At 45.1% G+C, this 20519-nt stretch overlaps 1 protein-coding gene and 1 long non-coding RNA gene across 2 annotated transcripts; both read left to right on the top strand.

The window, feature by feature from the left end:
• The first annotated feature begins 2586 nt into the window (after positions 1-2586).
• On the top strand, positions 2587-8193 carry LOC114603517 (uncharacterized). Its single transcript, XR_013393748.1, has 2 exons — positions 2587-3905; positions 6603-8193. It is a non-coding gene; the product is annotated as an uncharacterized LOC114603517 (long non-coding RNA).
• Positions 8194-13782: 5589 nt separating this feature from the next.
• On the top strand, positions 13783-20003 carry LOC114603518 (proline-rich transmembrane protein 1-like). Its single transcript, XM_028742569.2, has 2 exons — positions 13783-14554; positions 18518-20003. Exons 1-2 carry the CDS (start codon positions 14198-14200, stop codon positions 18689-18691), a joined length of 531 nt encoding a protein of 176 aa, XP_028598402.1. The 5' UTR covers positions 13783-14197; the 3' UTR covers positions 18692-20003.
• The last annotated feature ends 516 nt before the right edge of the window (positions 20004-20519 follow it).

Raw genomic sequence — 20519 nt, 5'->3', positions numbered from 1 at the left:
CTAATTTTATCTGTAGTGCCCTTGATATAAGGAAGGAGGGCCATGCCATTGTTTTCTTCTGTGTCTTGGTTTTTTGGGGGTGTTTCTTTTTGGATTAGCTTCGTAACCCTGTTTTGCTGGTATCCATTGGCAATTAACACATTTGAGAGATTCTGTAACTCAGTTGTCAAGTGGTTTTTGTCAGCCAGGCGTTTGGTTCTGGAGATGAGAGTCTTGGCTACGGAGTTTATTTGTGCAGGGTGGTGGTGTGATTGTGCATGTAAGTAGCGGTTGGTGTGTGTTTTTTTCCGGTAGATAGTGTGTCCTAGGGAGCCATCAGGTTTTTTGTAGATTAGGACGTCAAGGAAGGGAAGTTGGTTGTTGGCTTCTATTTCCATAGTGAATTGTATTTTGGGGTGTAGGCTGTTGAGATGTGTGAGGAAGCTATCCAGTTTTTCCTTCCCGTGTGGCCAAATTACAAAGGTGTCGTCAACATATCTGAGCCAAAGGTGGTGGGATCTGTTTTTATAGGTTGGTAGGTAGGGTCTTGGAGTAGATTTGATAGTTTTGCTTGGTAGTCCGATGTGTTCATCACAACAGTGGCATTACCTTTGTCTGCTGGGAGAATGATTATGTTGTTGTCTTTCCTCAGGTCGGTGAGTGCTTTCTGTTCTTCTTTGTGTAAATTGCTTCTGGGTGGTTTGCTGGAGCAGAGGATGTTGGTGACTTCAAGTCTGATTTTATTGGCTTCATCTGGGTTGATTTTGGTTAGGCTAGCTTCGACTTGTAATTTGGCCACACGGGAAGGAAAAACTGGATAGCTTCCTCACACATCTCAACAGCCTACACCCCAAAATACAATTCACTATGGAAATAGAAGCCAACAACCAACTTCCCTTCCTTGACGTCCTAATCTACAAAAAACCTGATGGCTCCCTAGGACACACTATCTACCGGAAAAAAACACACACCAACCGCTACTTACATGCACAATCACACCACCACCCTGCACAAATAAACTCCGTAGCCAAGACTCTCATCTCCAGAACCAAACGCCTGGCTGACAAAAACCACTTGACAACTGAGTTACAGAATCTCTCAAATGTGTTAATTGCCAATGGATACCAGCAAAACAGGGTTACGAAGCTAATCCAAAAAGAAACACCCCCAAAAAACCAAGACACAGAAGAAAACAATGGCATGGCCCTCCTTCCTTATATCAAGGGCACTACAGATAAAATTAGCAAAATCCTCCATAAACACAATATCAAAACAGCCTTTTGCACCAACCAAAAAATAGCCAATATCCTCAGAAACCCCAAGGATAAAATCCAGTTGGAAAACCAAGGGGTCTATGAAATACCCTGCAAAGTCTGCCCAGCCACGTACATTGGACAAACTAACAGACGAATAAATGCACGTATCGCAGAACACAAGAATGCCGTCAAAAAAGAAGAAAAAACTTCCTCTCTTTTCCAACACATGAAAGAAACAGGACACGAAATTAATTTTGCAGATTCCAAATTGCTCTTTAACATGGAACATCACCACAAGAGAATAATCATGGAAGCCATCGAGATAGAGAAACACCCTCACAACATGAACAAGCGTGACGACACATCCCGCTTGCCAGACATCTGGAAATTAGCCCTCCCCACAAAAACTGACACCAGAGCCAGAGGCACACAGAACGCCATCACCAATCAACCACACCAGACCCAAACCCAGACCCTCTCCACAGATGAATTACAGATACCATCCAGTAGCCAAACCATGGTGGCACCTCCGGATGCTGCACCCCCCTGCAATCCCTACACAGATCTGGCTGGCACAGACCACAAAACCACAGCTCGCCCCTATACACGAAGCCAAGCCAGAGCACAACAAAATGCAGTACAACCATCTTCCCAGAAAAACTCTTCACAAAGTTCAAGAGGTCAAGACACAAAGGCTTTAGCAACTAATCCACACCTAATGACCCACCTAAGTGGTACTCAGGATACAACTCAAGAAATCACTCAAGATATCCCTCAAGTAATTAAGAAACAAAAGAAGAAAAGGCACACTAGCCTGGGAACTTCCTCTCTGCCCAAGAACATTAGAGGCCACACCTCCTCAACAGTATTTATAGGAACTCAAACACTGAGATCCTGCTCTGTTCCAGTAACAAGAAGCCGAAAGCACCAGCCTGAAGATGACGAGTGAGACCTCGTCGAAACGTCGCCTAGACACCCCAACTTTTACACGGGAAGACACCCGAGGACACCAAAACCTGCATAGATAGATAGATAGATAGATAGATAGATAGATAGATAGATGATAGATAGATGATAGATGATAGATGATAGATGATAGATAGATAGATAGATGATAGATAGATAGATAGATAGATAGATAGATAGATAGATAGATAGATGATAGATGAGAGATAGATAGATAGATAGATAGATAGATAGATAGATAGATAGATAATATACGGGATTTGTATGTTTTCCATCCCATGGCATTCAGCAGCTGTCTTCTCTAGCATGAAAGGATCAGTATCTTTGGATTTCTACCCAAATTTAGGATTCAACATAGACTAGACTACATTCATTCATTCATTCATTCATTTATTCATTCATTCATTCATTTTATTAAACTTACATCCTGCCCTTCCTCCTAAGGAGTAGCAACCACATCAATAATGAAGCAATTTAATCTTACAAAAACAGTTTAAAACAACTCTCCAGTTTAAGAGTTAAAAACATCTTTTAAAAAGGCCTCTACTCCCACAGCAAATAATTTCAGGGTTGCCAAGAACAGATCTTTCAGCCAACAAATGCCTAAGGGAGCAGCAATGTTTTTGAATTCTTCCTAAAAGTTTATAATGAAAGAGAGAGGGATGCCTTATTAGGGCACATCTCAGATTCTCCTACGTGGGAGCTGTATATCTGGCCTGGGAGAAACTACTAGCCTCCCCAAATTTATGAACCTGCGCAGACCCGATGACATCTCAGATACTTGAGAATTGCAAAATCTCTCTGCCGTGTGTGTCCATGTCCACAGCAAGGATGACGGAAAAGAACTACAGCACTACATGGCCAGGAAATATCCTCCACTTCCTGGACCTGTGTTGCAATACCCAGGACAAAACTGTCTCTTGCTCATTGCTTGCCCCTCATTCCACACGCTCTTCATCTGGAAAGCTAGACACAGCAAATCTGTCCTGTCTAAGAAGCTGCGTATCTAGGAGTCTCCAAAGGAAGGACCCAAAGCCTGGCCAGCATTGCAGAGGCAACACACACACCTTAAAGAAGACCCAGACCACAGGAAGAGGGTTTTAAGGCAGAGGGTAGGAGAACGGGGGGGGGGGGGGGGAGAGAGAGAGAGAGCAGGACACCCAGCAGCTAACCAGGGCAGCCACAATGGAGGAACACCAAGAACTGAGCAGAGGTTCCAGAACTGAGAAGACAAAGGAAGAAGAAGAAAGCACCACAATGAGCAACCCAAAGCATGAAAAGCTGGGTGAGAAGGCACTTGCCGCTCAGAACCCCCCTGCCTACTCTGAAATAGATGCCTATACAGAGCCTGACCCACTGAAACAGCCTCCTGGGCCAGCACCCCAAGCAGGCTATGGGTTAATGCCAGCACCTCATGCAGGCTATGGGGCAATGCCAGCACCCCAAGCAGGCTATGGGCCAATGCCAGCACCCCAAGCAGGCTATGGGGCTATGCCAGCACCTCAAGCAGGCTATGGGGCAATGCCTTACTATGGCCCACCCGTTGCGGGATCTCACCTACGCCCAGTCCTTCAACCTCCACAGGCGGTCTACGTCACACCTGTAGAGCCCACCAATGAACCCGATTACTTGATCTACTCCATCTTCACCATGCTCTGCTGCTGCTTACCTCTTGGTATTGTCGCCTTGGTCTACTCTGTACAGGTAGGTGTGTGTGAAAGGGAGAGGCAAACAAATGGGGGTGGGGGTGAGGCTTTGCTAGAAAACAAAGGAGGCAAAAAGGCATTTCCCCCCCCCCTTAGTAACAAGGGGTTGCACCCAACTGAGTTCTACTCAGAGAAGACCCATTGCAAATAATGGGTCCAAGTTTGTAATGGTCATTGATTTCAGTGGGTCTGCTCTGAGTAGGACTAGCATTGGCTTAAGTGCTGTTTTTGGAAGGTGACATCGCAAGCTATAATTTGGCTGTAATTGGGAGTGGGACTTCTGGATTTCATTGAAAGATATTTCCCTTTGCAGTCCAAGCATTGGCACGATGGGAGGGGAGTGAGGAGAGAAACTTGATGCAGTTTGAATTGAAAGGCAAACCTACCTAATTTGCTCTTTCCGAAATGATACACAAACCGAAAAACAGTCCTCCTCCCAAAATGTAAACTTCTCTGTATTTTGCAACACAGTTCTCCAGCCAAGTATGTGTGTACCAAAACGCAAACGCTAGGGCAAAACGTGCGTAAAATGCATACACTCATAAAAGCAACATCTAAGAAAGGATTGCATCGTATTATGGGAAATTGCTTTGCAAAGGTGTCTATCTGCTAGTCTGTTGCGGTGTGAGCAAGGGAGAGTCTCATAGCACCTTAAAGGGAACAAATTGTTGCACCGACTTAACCTTGATAGGTAGGTACCCACCATGTGATCCTCAGATAAAGGGCAGTATGTGCATTTAATAAATAATAACAAAATGAATATCATGCCACCACTTAGCTTCAGAATCCAGGCATGGTTAAAGGTGTGATGTGGAATCAAACTTTTTTATTTTAATGCAATGAGGACTGTGGTTGGAAAACCGACTCTTTGGCAAGAGCTAACTAACCATGGATCTGTTTGCAACTTGGTGAGATGGTCACCTGGAATATCTTGCCACACAGCTAGGAGATTGTTCCTCATATCCTTAGATCAAGGGCCAATTCTTCACTGGGCATGATGCTGCAGATGATCAGCTGTGGGGCAAAGAGCTCTCTATGCCTCCCCAATACCAACCTGATTATGGCACAGCTAATGCTGGATCCAGGCTCAGTGCTCTGTGTTTCGAGAACTGGGATCCACCTTTGTCTTCCTTCCTTCCTCTTTTACTGCATGCATTCACAGAATTGTATAATTGTAGAGTCAGGAGGCCCCTGAGGATCATCTAGTCCAACCCCCTGCAATACAGAAATATGCAGCTCTCCCATTGGAGGGTCGAACCTGCAACCTTGGCGTTATCAGCACTATGCTCTAGCAGACTGAGCTACCCATCTGATCTTTCTCTTGGGGCATGTTTGATTTTCCTTTCTCTTTCTTCCTTATTCTCTCCTCCTCCTCCTCCTCCTCTCCCCTGCACCTCCTCCTCTCTTCCTCCCTTTAAAACAATGTGCATGAAATTAGCAGAGAGAGAGAGAGAGAGAGTATGGCAGAAAGCCACTGGTGTGACCCAGCTTAAATGTGGATGTGATCCAGGATACGGCTCGCGTCAATGGGCTCATTTCCCTTCTTTGTGCATCGCCCCCGAGCAAGGAGTTGTGCAAATGCTCATTGTAAGCGAGTTCTCCATAACTGTGTGCCCAGGGACCGTGAACCCCTCCCCATCGGGCCATATCAGTAAAACAAGGACTACAGGAAACATTCCGTGAGGTTCAATTAGGCCACAACTTTGTTGATTACAAGTGTAACTGAGTTTTGGCTTGGCAATGAGCAGCCACCATCTTCTCCAGTCAGCCTGCTGGAGGGATTCTGGGGACCAACCCTGATTTGGGGTCGACCCATGACATACATTAAATAAATGCAACCTGCACAGACTTGCGGCATTGGGGAGTGCTGTGGCTCTTAGCCTGGATGTATGGACAGAAGCGCCTCCTTGTGGATCTCTTAATCGGGATACCCCAACGCCAAGGAGTGGGGAGCAGAGGCTCATAATCTCCTCTCCACCACCAAAGAATAGGCTACCTTCATCTAATCTTTCTCTAGGGTATATTTCATTTACCTTTCTCTAACCCACATTCACTTTCTTATTCTCTCTTTCTACCCTTCTAGTTCGCTGCTGCTGCTGCTGCTGCTGCTGCGGCTCCCTCCTCCCTCCTTCTCTTCTCTTTCTCACTTTAAAACATTGCATAATGTGAGAACATGATGCTTGGCTAGACAGGCTACTGGCCTGATCAGGGTTGCCATGCTCTTATGCAGTGCGCCTTGCCATAGAACTTGTGGCTACATATGCACCACACATTTCAAAAAGTCCATTTAAAGCACATTTCTCAGTTCCCAGCCACTCTTAACAAACTACAGCTCCCAGGATTTTTGTGGGGTGGGTGTTTTAAACATACGATATGAACCCGGCCCTCCAGATGTTTTGAGACTACAATTCCCATCATCCCTGACCACTGGTCCTGTTAGCTAGGGGTGATGGGATTTGTAGTCCCAAAACATCTGGAGGGCCGGGTTTGCCTATGCCTGGCTTACAGTCTTGCTCTGCTCTGCTAGGTTCCAGACTAAAACCACAAGGTTACTGGTAAGTGACTGATAGCCTCAAGCAACAAGATTCTTCGTTGGCTAACACCAGGCAGCTGTTTCTCAGCTTGCCACTTCTGCATGCTGGAGGTGTTCCCTGGCGGTGTGGTTTCTCACTCGCTTCTCTCTCTTTCTCTGCAGACAAGAGAAGCCAACTTCGCTGGAAATGCCGCGTCCGCCGAGAGAAACTCCCGAATGGCACGCCTCTTCTCTCACCTCGCTTTCGGGATTGGGCTGGGGCTCCTTATTTTATATATCATCATTGTTACAAGAAATTTTAGATAAAAAATGTTCATAAATTTACAAGGCAAACATATACATGAGTATGTAAACCACGTGTCTGAAATAGTACAGGAGAACAACCATTTTGGATCTCCCAAATTGACCTCAAATGTTTCTCTGCAAGGAGGAAGGAAATGGGGAAGACTCTCCATTGTCTTTTGCTTACCTGTCTTTAGGGCATCTTTCTGTATGAATAGGGTGAGCTTGTGACCTGGATTCAGGAATTAAAGTATTTACTATCACAAAATAATGGCCAGGCTCCCCAAGTAAGCAATCACTGGCCATTGTCAGGTATCCTGGCAGACAGGATTTCTGTTGTAGACCGCCTCCTTCTGTGATGTGTGTATGATGTTTGAGATACAGGGTGGGCAGTTTCAAAAGTCTACATAAGGGCTTGCACACCATTGTTCTGGGTTCCTCCTCTCTTCTGCTTGTGGTGAGTGAGGACCCAGTTGCAACAGTTTAATAAAGATCAAGCTCAGTAGCTGCTTTGCTCCTCAGTATTCTCTGGTTGGCCTGTTATTTTCTCCTACTGATAAGGAACTCGCTTAAGGACTCTATACGAGTCCTTGGATAGCCCATAAGGAGAAAGGAGCAGATTTTGTTTACGTCAATATGGTGAGCTAGGCAGGAGCTTTGGCTGTCCAGATTCTGGGGGTGAGGAAGGACTGGTGATCCAATGCGCACCGGGCCATTTGCCAGGAGGAGCCACCAGTCCACCAGCGATCCCAGGGTCTGGAAATAACTGGAGTTCCAGTGGGGCTAACCAGAGGAAGCAACACTTGATCAGGCCAGCCATAAATAATTTTGTAAAAGATCCCAGGATCGCCAGGAGCAGCGCTTGCAGAAGTGAGTATAAGGGACTGTGCATGGGGAAGAAGGTGGGCAGGACTCTCCAACCCCAGCAACTAAAAAAACTCTCCCTCTATCAATCCTTTTTCTGCTCTTTGTTTACAGATTTTTTAAATCTACCCCTTCCCTTCCACGAGTCCCTGGTAAGAAAAGCCAATCATGGCTTTATTCAAATAGTAATTTAGTCAGGAGATGCAACACTTTAAATGATATAATAGATTTGCTGAATCATGAACTCTGTACATGTACAGAGGCTATGTTAGCTTAGAAAGAAAATAAAAAGAAGGTTTAAAACAAGAGGTGACAAAGCTATGCCCTGCACATGAAACTTTATTCAAATTTCTTAATGTAAAATTGGGAACCATGGAGGGAATTGCAGTGAGAAATACCCCTTTGTGTGCTTTGTGTAAAAATGTAGGTTTTTTCCCTTCTTTTCTCCCACAACACCCAAAAACTAAGTGAAGGAAAGTAAACAGACGGAGCAGAAAATAACAGTAGTAATTATATGGAAAGGTGATAATAATAATTAAATGAATAAAATGCTTAACTCTAAAATTTTGTATTGTTTACAGCTTCTTAAGAAGAAATTTGAAGGATATTCTCCCCTTCCTTGGCTATTTATTTTCTTACTCCCTTTTTCTTTTAACTGATTGTGTCTTCAGACCCCAACCCTCTGCAGGCCTGTCTCTTCAAAGGATGTGTTATTGGAAACTGAATGGTGAAACCAGCCTGCATTGCTTCAAGAGTATTCCCTGCCAAAAGGACATCAGCGTGGCCACAGCAATTTCTATCCATAAAGGACTTGAGGGCAGTGGGGGAGGGGTGTTGAATAGTTGAATTATTAAGGGCATTTTCTCTTTTCTGACCACAACCTAAGAAGAAAAAGAACTTAGAAAGCTATAGGACTATCCTCCACTAGGGCCAGGGCTTTTTCAGTGAGGGCTCCGACCTGGTGGAATGCTCTGTCCCACGAGACTAGGACAACTGCCCTTTTTTAAGAATGGTTTTTAACAGATTGGTTTCAAAAGTTGAGAACCATGGGGCTATATAAATTCTAATTGGACTCAGTTTGAATTGGGCAAGTGTATCCAGGCTGCAAATGTTTTGTTTTGTTTTGTTTTTGTCCTTAAGAGCAAGTGAGCAACTTCCGTAGAGTGCAAGACCAGAGCCTATGATAATAAAAGCCCATAGAAAGTTCAAGGCAAAGACATCTCTCTCATGACATGTCCAAACTTGTGGCGGGTACAATGTGACATGCTCCATGAAACCCCTAAGACCAGGGTTTGTTGTTGCTGTGGTATGATGAAGGTGAAAGACTAGAGGAGAGCTAACTTTGGCTCCTGAGAACACAAAAAAGGCAGAAACGAAACAAACTGTTTCAATCATTTTTGGACCTTCCTGCTGAGTGAAAAGCATAGAACACAGTGGTACCTCGGGTTAATAACTTAATTCGTTCCGGAGGTCCGTTCTTAACCTGAAACTGTTCTTAACCTGAGGTACCACTTTAGCTAATGGGGCCTGCTGCTGCTGCCACACTGCCGGAGCACGATTTCTGTTCTGATCCTGAAGCAAAGTTCTTAACCAGAGGTACTATTTCTGGGTTAGCGGAGTCTGTAACCTGAAGCGTCTGTAACTTGAAGCGCCTTCAACCCGAGGTACCACTGTATTGAGAAAATGTTTCTCCCAAAGTGCTAGAATGCCACAGGTAATTTAGTAAGAGAATGCAACTTGTGTTATTTTTACGTGACATCCTATGTCCAGCTATCTGCACTGCCACACTTGTGAATATTCTTAAGAAGCCTGACATGCAAGTCTCTTCAGATTTACACAAAAGCATCCATTTACAATATATCATAAGGTGGCTACCAGGTTATTATAATTTTTTTTAGTAAAAATTATAGCTACAGAGAGGGCATTGTTATAAGAATTTAAGGTCTCAGGTATATAAACATGGAGGCCGGGTGGCTTCAATGGCCGGTGGCTTGGACTCCACCTCCTCCTGGAACAGCCACCAGCAGGAAGCTGCTTCGACCCTCCTTCCATTCCATGGCAGGAGGTGGAGGAGAAGGAGTCAGCCACTGGAGCTGTGCCACTCTCAGCTCCACACTTCACCTCCATGCTTTTTGGACATGAAGGCCCCAGACTCTCCCAAAAATATTGAGGGGGGCCAAATGGGGTCGGCTCCCAGGAGCTGGTGCCCCTGCCTTGCACTCAGCTCTCATCTGTGGCTCCTAGAAGATGTCAGCACGTGATAATGGCCACACCCTGAGAGTGGTTTCAATTGGCTGGCTAAACCAAGGGAGGGTAGCTGATGGGTCTCAGACCAATACAGTGGTACCTTGGGGTTCTCAAACTTAATCCTTTCCCGAAGTCCGTTCCAAAACCAAAGTGTTCCAAATGTAAGGCACGCTTTCCCATAGAAAGTAATGCAAAATGGATTAATCCATTCCAGGCTTTTAAAAACAACTCCTAAAAGAACAATTTAATATGAATTTTACAATCTAACAAGACCATTGATCCATAAAATGAGAGCAATAAACAATGTACTACAGTCACACAATCAATCATTCAGTAGCCGAACTGGGTTCCAAACAGTCACAAAAACAAAACAAAAAGAGCCGCAAAAACAAAAAGGCAAAATTAAATAGCAAAAACAGATGGACCTCAGTGTAACACTCAAGACGGAGCATGTTCAACTTCCAAAAAAAGTTCACAAACTGGAACACTTACTTGCGGTGTTTGCATTCCAAGTTGTTTGAGTACCAAGGTGTTTGAGAACCAAGGTACCACTGTAGTGGGTCCAACACGTGGTATCCGCAAGTGCTGTAGAGGCAAGTGAGGGGCAGGTGGTGCTGGTCAACCTGTAAGGTACTCTACCTAGAAGAAGGAAAACTCTGATCCTAAACCTTCGCTGCTTTGCGGGATATCTTCAGGAGAAGGAAAAGCTAAGGAGTAACCCCTTCACAAATCTGGAGTTCAGTCCCCAAGACGGTTGGGTGGCGCCTTTTACACCTCCTTCCAGAAACTCCTGCAGCCAAGCTGGTGCTAAATGTATTGCTCTGCTTTCCAAGAGTCTTGTCATCTGAACAGACCAGGACCACTTTACACACTGCCCAGGCTTGCACCCCAGGGAGGTGACTTTGGTGCTGCTAGCACAGCTGTTTGACTTCACCTCATTCTCTTGAGACAGGCGGGTGCCAACAACATTATATGATGGAGGTGTTTTCAGTGGAGACTGGTCCATGAGGGCAAATGGGACAGTGGCCCACCAAACCTCAGGCAGCCCCCACCTGCCTGCCTTCTTACTTACAGCCAGACAGGGGGCAGTTCTGCCTGTGATTGGCTCTGGCTCCACTTACTGCCTCCCGGCCCAGCAGTCCCATGGCTACATGCTTTATGGGATGAATACTATTAAAATAAAATGAATAAATCTGAAAGGCCCTGTTCCTGACCGCAGTGAGGATTTGTCTGCCTAAAAGCATACCACACTCTATTTTTGGTTCCTTAAACAAAGGACTTGCAAACTACAGGCAGATGTCTTTGTCTCAGTTCCTGTAATTTCACTTTGGAGCTCGCCTACTCAGAACTAGTTTACATGGGTTTGCACAATTCGCATTCCAGGAACACATTTCACATTCCTAGAACTATCAGCTTAGATCCTTCATTCTGTAGATTTGAATAAGGACAGCAGTATTTAATCAGTCAGGCAGATTGATTAACTCACCCTGTGCTCCCAACTCGTGTGTGTGTGTGTGTGTGTGTGTGTGTGTGTGTGTGTGTGTACACACTTACAAAAATGTAAACAGTAGGTGCCATTTTAGAAGAGTTCCTTCTCGTATCTCTTCTAAGATGGTTCCTGGTGCAACACAGTGTGTGTGTGTGTGTGTGTGTGTGTGTGTGTGTGTGTGTGTGTGTGTTTCATCTGAGACCAGATGGACATGTTGTTCTAAGATGTTTGATACCACACTTGCATCTTAAAGACAAAGGAACTCTTTTTTCACTCTTCAGAAATACTGATTAATTCACACAACATGTTATGCAAGCTTACCTGTCTGTGTAATTAACCAACTGCAATTCAGATGGTGAACCCATTCGTAAGAAATCCATGGGGAAGGGCAAATTTACAAAACAGTTGTGCTCCGCTTTCTTACAGCAGAAAGAGTGGCTCAGTGTACACCACCTTTTTAAAGTCATTGTTGACTTTTCAGGAGGAATTTGACCCAGGCGTTTGGTGGCTGAAAGACAATATCCTTGACAACCATGAGATCACTGGATGAGATAAGAGATCACTGGATGAGATAATATTTTTCACTGCTTTTAGAACTTTTTTTTTTAAACTGTCGTGGTTTTTAGAATGTTTTCATACCGTCTGACATTTTACCCACAAAAATTAGAAAGCTCCATTTTTTGTTCCAAGCTTTCTTGCATGCGTGAGAGCACAGAAACAAAACACGCATTCTTTGATCTCGCAAGACCAAAATACATTCCAGTGTTGTGGCACGACCCAGCTGATTTACACCGGAGCACCACATCGCCCACTACCCCTCACTGCCACCCATGACTCCCTTCTCCACACCATGACAAAACCAGAGCGTTGTGGGACAAAGGCAGGGCACCCTCAAGGAAAGGCGGTCCATCCCACTGAAAATGGGGCACTTGGCAAATACTGTATTGGCCTGGAAATAAGCCTCACTTTTTTCCCAAATTCCATCCGTGAAAAGTTAAAGTGCAGCTTATATTCACGACCTTACAGTATGCAGCCAGGAGCATGGGGCAAACAGCACCAGGAGCTTGGAAAAGCGGTGGCCGCCCTGTGCATACTCCCCCATCCTCTCCCCCAAGGCCAGGAAGGGAGAGAGCAAGGAAGGGGAAAGGCCGTCGGCAATGCAGCGTGGCTCCCCCCGGCCCCCCTAGTATGCAGCCTGGAGCAGCGAGGAATGGAATGGCTTATATTTGGGTTTTGGGGTGTCCCCCCCCCACTTTCCCCCTCTAATTTTAAAGGTACGGCTTATATTCAGGTGTGGCTTATATTCGGGCTAAAACAGTATATGTTTTGACTTGGGGGGGTGTTTGCTGCCCTGTGCTGCTTTGAGGAGGAAGGGTGGGTGATAAATTATGACAAAGGCTAATGGTTTATTATTGATGTGGGAGCAATAAAACCATGACCCCTGGATTAGCACCACATCCAAACCGAGGGTGGGGGTTTGTGGCACTCAAACAAACCATGACTGCTAAAGGCAATGATTTCAGATTGTGGTTTGTTTGGAGTGAAATGAGCCACAATCCCCCCCCCCCCCCCGTGGTGGATGTAATGCCAGGAATCACTGTTTCTAGCTGCCGTTTGCACAAAAGGAGAAATACAGCAAAAGGAGAGTCATATGAGCATTTGTAGAAAACCATTATCTGCATATTGCTGTGGTGTTCAAATATGGCCAGTGTCTAGATACATACATACATACATACATACATACATACATACATACATACATCATAGCTACCTGCAAAGATGATAGATAGATGATATAGATAGATAGATGACAGATTAGATGATAGATAGATAGATAGATAGATAGATAGATAGATAGATAGATAGATAGATGATAAATAATATATGGTATCTGTATGTTTTCCATCCCAGGGTGATCAGCAGCTGTCTTTTGTGGCATGAAAGGATCAGTATCTTTCTACCCAAATTTAGGATTCAACATAGACTAGACTACATTCATTCATTCATTCATTCATTCATTCATTCATTCATTTTATTAAACTTACATCCCATCCTTCCTCCTGAAGATTAGCAACCACATCAGTAATAAAGCGATTTAGTCTTACAAAAAAAGTTTAAAACAACCCTCCAGTTTAAAACAGTTAAAAACCTTCTAAAAAAAGAAGCCTCTACTCCCACAGCAAATAATTTCAGGGCTGCCAAGAAAAATTTTCACCCAACAAATGCCTAAGGGAGCAGCAATGTTTTTGAATTCTTCCTAAAAGTTTATAATGAAAGAGAGAGGGATGCCTTATTAGGAAACATCTCAGATTCTCCTACGTGGGAGCTGTATATCTGGCCTGGGAGAGACTACAAGTCTCCCCAAATTTATGAACCTGTGCAGACCCGATGACATCTCAGATACTTGAGAATTGCAAAATCTCTCTGCTGTGTGTGTCCATTTCCACAGCAAGGATGACGAAAGAAACACTACAGCACTACATGGCTAGGAAATATCCTTCGCTTCCTGGACCTATGTTGCAACACCCAGGACAAAACTGTCTCTTGCTCGTTGCTTGCCCCTCATTCCACACGCTCTTCTTCTGGAAAGCTAGACACAGCAAATCTGTCCTGTCTAAGAAGCTGCGTATCTAGGAGTCTCCAAAGGAAGGACCCAAAGCCTGGCCAGCATTGCAGAGGCAACACACGAACCTTAGACCACAGGAAGAGGGCGCTAAAGGCAGAGGGAAGGCAGAAGGTGAGGAAAGGGTAGGAGAACAGAGAAAGAGAGAGAGAAAGCAGGACTTCTAGCAGCTAACCGGGGCAGGAGGAGGAACGCCAAGAACTAAGCAGAGGTTGCAGAACTGAGAAGACGAAGGAAGAAGGAAGCACCACCATGAGCAAACCAAACTATGAACAGCTGGGTGAGAAGGCACTTGCCGCTCAGAACCCCCCTGCCTACTCTGAAAAAGAGGCCTATGCAGAGCCTGACCCACTGAAACAGCCTCCTGGGCCAGCACCCCAAGCAGGCTATGGGGCTGTGCCAGCACCCCAAGCAGGCTATGGGGCAATGCCTTACTATGGCCCACCTGGTGCAGGATCTAACCTAGGCCCAGTCCTTCAACCTCCACAGGCGGTCTACGTCACACCTGTACAGCCCACCAATGAACCCGATTACCTGATCTACTCCATCTTCACCATGCTCTGCTGCTGCTTACCCCTTGGTATTGCTGCCTTGGTCTACTCTATACAGGTAAGTGTGTGTGAAAGGGAGAGGCAAACAAATGGGGGTGGGGGGTGAGGCTTTGCTAGAAAACAAAGGAGGCAAAAAGGCATGCCCCCCCCCTTAGTAACAAGGGGTTGCACCCAACCTAGTTCTACTCAGAGAAGACCCATAGCAGGTAACGGGTCCAAATTTGTAATGGGCATTGAATTCAGTGGGTCTGCTCTGAGTAGGAGTAGCATTGGGTTAAGTGTTGTTTTTGGAAGGTGGCATCACAAGCTATAATTTGGCTATAATTTGGCTATAATTGGGAGTGGGGCTTCTGTATTTCATTGAAAATATTTCCCTATGAAGTTCAAGCACTGGCACGATGGGAGTGGGAGGGGAGTGAGGAGAGAAATTTGATGCAGTTTGAACTGAAGATAAACCCACCTAATTGCTCTTTCTGAAACGATACACAAACCAAAAAACAGCCCTCCTCCCAAAATTCACACTTTTCTGAATTTTGCAACGCAGTTCTCCAGCTGAGTGTGTGTGTACCAAAATGCATACAGTAGGGCAAAGCACGCGTAAAATGCATATACAGGTAAAAGCAACACCTAAGAAAGGATTGCATCGTATTAGGGAAAATTGCTTTGCAAACATGTGTATCTGGGCAAATGAGCTGATAGGTCTTCATGGGGTCTTTAAAAGAAAATGACAGTGTGGTGCAGAAAAGTGTAGGAGCGAACTTAAGATTGGGAAAATGAAAAACGGAGAGAAACCAAAACTGACAGAGGGGCCCATCCCACAGCCCTCCTACACAGTTACAAGGAATTAGGTAAATAAAGGAGAAACAGGCACACATTGCTAAACTACGTGTTTACTTAGCTGCATGTTACACTGCAACATCTGGAGGAGACTAGCCATGCTAGTCTGTTGCGGTGTGAGCAAGGGAGAGCCTCATAGCACCTTAAAGGGAACAAATTGTTGCAGCATCTGTTTTGGTGCACCAGAAACAAAAATAACATGCCACCACTTAGCTTCAGACTCTAGGCATGGTTAAGGGTGTGATGTGGTATCAAACTTTTTTATTTTAATGCAACAAAGATTGTGGATGGAAAACCAGTAAAGCGAGATGAGTGCCAGTAAAGCGAGATGAGTGCCGCAACCCCAGAGTCGGCCACGACTGGACCTAATGGTCAGGGGTCCCTTTGCCTTTTAATGCTGGATCCAATCTCAGTGCTCTGTGTTTCAAGAACTGGGATCCACCTTTATCTTCCTTCCTTCCTCTTTTACTGCATGCATTGAAAGAATCGTAGAATTGTAGAGTCAGAAGGGACCCTGAGGATCATCTAGTCCAAACCCCTGCAATACAGAGATATGCAGCTCTCCCATACAAGGTCGAACCTGCAATCTTGGCGTTATCAGCACTATGCTCTAGCAGACTGAGCTAGCCATCTGATCTTTCTCTTGGGGCATGTTTGATTTTCCTTTCTCTTTCTTCCTTATTCTCTCCTCCTCCTCCTTTTCCTTCTAGTTCCCCACTCCTCCTCCTCCTCCTCCTCCTCCTCCTCCTCCTCCTCCTCCTCCTATCTTTTAAAACAATGTGCACGAAATTACCAGAGAGAGTTAAAGAGTATGGCAGAAAGCCACTGGTGTGACCCAGCTTAAATGAGGATGTGATCAAGGATACGGCTCACGTCAATGGGCGCATTTCCCTTCTTTGTACATTGCCCCCGAGGAAGGAGTTATGCAAATGCTCATCATAAGCAAGTTCTCCATAACTGTGTGCCCAGGGACCGTGAACCCCTCCCCATCGGGCCATATCAGTAAAACAAGAACTACAGGAAACATTCAGTGAGGTTCAATTAGGCCACAACTTTGTTGGTTACAAGTGTAACTGCGTTTTGGCTTGGCAATGAGCAGCCGCCATCTCCTCCAGTCAGCCTGCTGGAGGGATTCTGGGGACCAACCCTGATTTGGGGTCGACCCATGACATACATCAAATAAATGCAACCCGCAAAGAATTGCGGCATTGGGGAGTGCTGTGGCTCTTAGCCTGGATGTATGGACAGAAGCGCCTCCTTGTGGATCTCTTTATCGGGATACCCCAACGCCAAGGAGTGGGGAGCAGAGGCTCATAATCTCCTCTCCACCACCAAAGAATAGGCTACCTTCATCTGATCTTTCTCTAGGGTATATTTCATTTACCTTTCTCTAACCCACATTCACTTTCTTTCTTAATTCTCTCCTTCTACCCTTCTAGTTCCCTGCTGCTGCTGCTGCTGCTGCTGCTGCTCCCTCCTCCCTTCTCCTCTTCTCTTTTTCCTTTTAAAACAATGCAAAATGAAATGACTGAAAGGCAGGGAGAGAAAGAGAGAGAGAGAGAATGGCAGAAAGCCACTGATGTGACCCATCTTAGAACAGGATGCGGTCCAGGATATGGCTCAGTGTCCGTTCCCCCTCTTTGTAACTCACCTCTGAGCAATGTGTTGTGCAACTGCTCATTGTAAGTGAGCTCTCCGTATTTCTCAACAGAAATATCTGTACATGCACCCAGTAGACATTCAGAATACCACAACACACACGTAACTGGCTGTAAAGTAACATAACATTATATATAATGAAACTGTAATATACTTATATCATATCATATCAAAAAATTGCAAAGCACTGTTCCTGATGGCAATAACATATCATATTACTTTTAATCTTCTATATGTTTTTATTGTCGTAAAGTCCAAGGATAGTCAAGTCCAAGGATTACAACGTACAGTTCCTGTTGGTTAATAGTGTGTGTGTGTTGACTCAATAGACATTCAAGCATTAATTCATGCTTAAAGTCCATATAAACCATTCATCATAATTCTAAATAATATTTCCTCCAATGCAACTTATCCATCATGCCTTTATGCGTTTGCAGCATTCTAATTAATAATACTAATTAGATTATCTTCTTTAGCCCTAGCATTCTGTTCAAGTTTTACTAGCCCCTCAAAGATCCAGAAAAATCTCCTGATCTGCCTTGTTATGCAATTCCCTTTTCACAAAACATTTGGGCGGCTTTTAAAGCACATTAAACACATTCATAGAGAAGGCTGTCAGCGATTACTAGCCACAATGGCTGATGTTCTACCTTGACTGTCAGAAGAATTATGCCTCTGAATACCAGTTGCTGAGAATTGCAGGTAGACAGACAGCTGCTGTTGCATTCTTGTCCAATTTGCAGGCTTCCCACAGGCATCTGGTCAGACACTGTGAGCACAGGATACTGGGCTAGACATGCCCCTGCTATTACCATAGAACCTCTGGCTGCATATGCACCATACATTTTTAAAAGCCCGTTTAAAGCCCATTTCTCCATGAAGAATCCTGGGAACAGTAGCTTTCCCCTCCAACAGGGCTACAGTTCCCAGCCACTCTTAACAAACTACAGCTCCCAGGATTTTTGTGGGGTGGGTGTTTCAACAGGCCTGGACCAACTGCGACAAGGGATGAGGAGAGAGGGTCTTTAATCATGAGATACTTTAAGGGCAGGTCCCAGCCTGCCTGCTGGCGGTTGCAAGAGCCTGATTTGCAAATTGCTCGTGGAGAAACCTCACCGCTGGTCAGATCTGTGCTGGTGAAAACTCAGAGGACCATCCAAACTGGTGTCTTGAGCCTCAATGTGAGCTTACAGCAGGCATAGGCAAACCTGGCCCTCCAGATGTTTTGAGACTACAATTCCCATCATCCCTGACCACTGCTCCTATTTGCTAGGGATGATGGGACTTGTAGTCCCAAAACATCTGGAGGGCCACGTTTGCCTATGCCTGTCTTACAGTCTTGCTCTGCTCTGCTAGGTTCCAGTCTAAAACCACAAGGTTACTGGTAAGTGACTGATAGCCTCAAGCAACAAGATTCTTCGTTGGCTAACACCAAGGCAGCTGTTTCTCAGCTTGCCACTTCTGCATGCTGGAGGTGTTCTCCAGCTGCATGGTTTCTCACTCGCTTCTCTCTCTTTCTCTTCAGACAAGAGAAGCCAACTTTGCTGGAAATGCCGCGTCCGCCAAGAGAAATTCCCGAATGGCACGCCTCTTCGGTCACATCGCTCTGGGGATTGGGCTGGGGTGCCTTGTCATATATATCATCATCGTAGTGGTTGTTTCTACCACAGCAGCCTACCTTCCACCGCAGAAGCCCTGATGATGCCCTCTGCAGCCTTCAGATCCCAAAAGACCTTCCCCACCCCACCCCAGCAGACAGGCAAGAGAAGTCCCCCTTTGACAATCGTCTTCCATAACAGGATACGCCACTGGCTAGATGGCATGTGTGTGTGCCCTCGCGTCACCTGACTTCCATAAAGTCAACTTGGTCACCTTCAATGGGGCACAGGGCTGCAGAGCACTGCATTTGAGCCAGCATCACCTGACCTGAAAGTTCCACCTAGCAAGAGCTCTGCCGCAGCCCAAACACTTTAAATGAGAAGCATTGTCTTGCTCCAGCTCTACAACACGCAAGCATCCCAAACAGAAACAACAGAAGAGGGACAGGCAAATGGATTTGGGCGCTGAGGATCTGAAACAGTGTCCTGCCTGATGGCTTGGGAAATCCCCGCGTCAATTGCCTTGCTCTTGCCAATGTTAAAGTAGAATTACCTGTTTAGACCATATCCCGTCCAGAGGCCAGATGTACCTCTCCTCCATCTGACACCTCTGGTCCAGGTTTCTTCCCTGGGCCTTTAGTGTAGTGACATTTGAAACACCCATCCATTATATATCTGCCTTTGAGAGGTCTTTGTTAACTTTTCAGTGCACTGTTGAATGCCTTTCTTTTATCCCTGCCTGTGTTTGTATTCGGTTCAAAATTGTCTTTTATGAATGAACAAGCTAATAATCTATGTTTACTTGTGGGGTTGCTTTATCCCATATATGCCAACTCAACCATTTTGATCTGTGGAACTGGCACTGTTACAAGGGCTACATAATGTTCCCTTTGCTTCTGTAAGGAATCAATATTTTAGTGTGGCAATGCTCACACTTTGGAACTCCCGACCTATTGACACCAGGCAGGTGCCTTCCCTGTATTCTTTTTTGGTGCCCACTAAAAACATTTTTATTTAGGCAAGCCTATATAGACATGTAGAAGGTTGGGTTGTGTTTTAATCAGCTTTCAAGCTTATCGTTGATTCAATTATTTTTTAATGTTTTAAATAGCTGTTAACAGGGGGCTCACTTCTTATTCTTTTCTCTTTTTTACACCGCTTTGAGGGTTGTCTGTTTGCTATGTGCTCCGGCAGGATATAAATTTTGTGAAATGAAAAAAAATAAGGAATAATCAGTTGGCACAAACTGCTCTTTAAACCACGGCATAAGGTGGTCCCCCCGTAGCCCCAGACCACGTTTTGTGCAGTTAACTAATTGTGTATATCATATAATATTGCTTAATCCAGGAAAGAAGATGATTTTCAGTGTTAGTGAAGAGAAGCTATCAGTTTCATTAAAAATATTTGAAATACCTCCTGCCTCCAGATGATATTGTATTTACTTCAACCGAGCAAACTGTCTGCTATTGTGATCAGTGGGGCGAGTCTACATATTGCAGAGACCTGGGGAGGGACAACACATTTGTCTTTGCACAGCATATTTGTTCCCCACCCCCAAATTTTCCCTGTTAGTGGGGAACAGGCCACTACCATCAACACTAATGGGCAGATTCCCCCACCACCACTACAACGTTTTCCATGAGTCCCGAGACATCGCCAGGCTCAGGAATGGAGTGGCAAGCTCAGAAGAATGAGGAGCGGGAACAGGAGGATGACCTGGGACCAGCGCTGTGGGGTTGCCAAGCCAGGGACGTTCCAGACTCTGAGATTTCACAGCCCAAAGCTGAGACCTGGAGGGCGGGCCCTGGAGATGTCACAGAGGTGGACCCTAGTGATGTCATTAAACATGACACATTAAGTGAAATATACTCGGAGTCAAGTGTGGATTTCATGCTCTTTATTCAGCTCATAGTAGTGAGGAATGGAAGT

Source organism: Podarcis muralis, chromosome 7 (genome assembly GCF_964188315.1).
Source record: "Podarcis muralis chromosome 7, rPodMur119.hap1.1, whole genome shotgun sequence".
In the NCBI taxonomy this organism is placed as follows: Eukaryota; Metazoa; Chordata; class Lepidosauria; order Squamata; family Lacertidae; genus Podarcis; species Podarcis muralis.
Note: the sequence above shows the minus strand (reverse complement) of the source record. Positions and strands in the feature narration are given on the sequence as shown.

Excerpts from the sequence above, each read along its gene's own strand:
- LOC114603518 (XM_028742569.2), top strand. The coding sequence starts at position 14,198 with ATGAGCAAACCAAACTATGAACAGCTGGGTGAGAAGGCACTTGCCGCT. Across the intron at positions 14,555-18,517 it reads CCTTGGTCTACTCTATACAG|ACAAGAGAAGCCAACTTTGC; the intron begins GTAAGTGTGTGT and ends CTTTCTCTTCAG.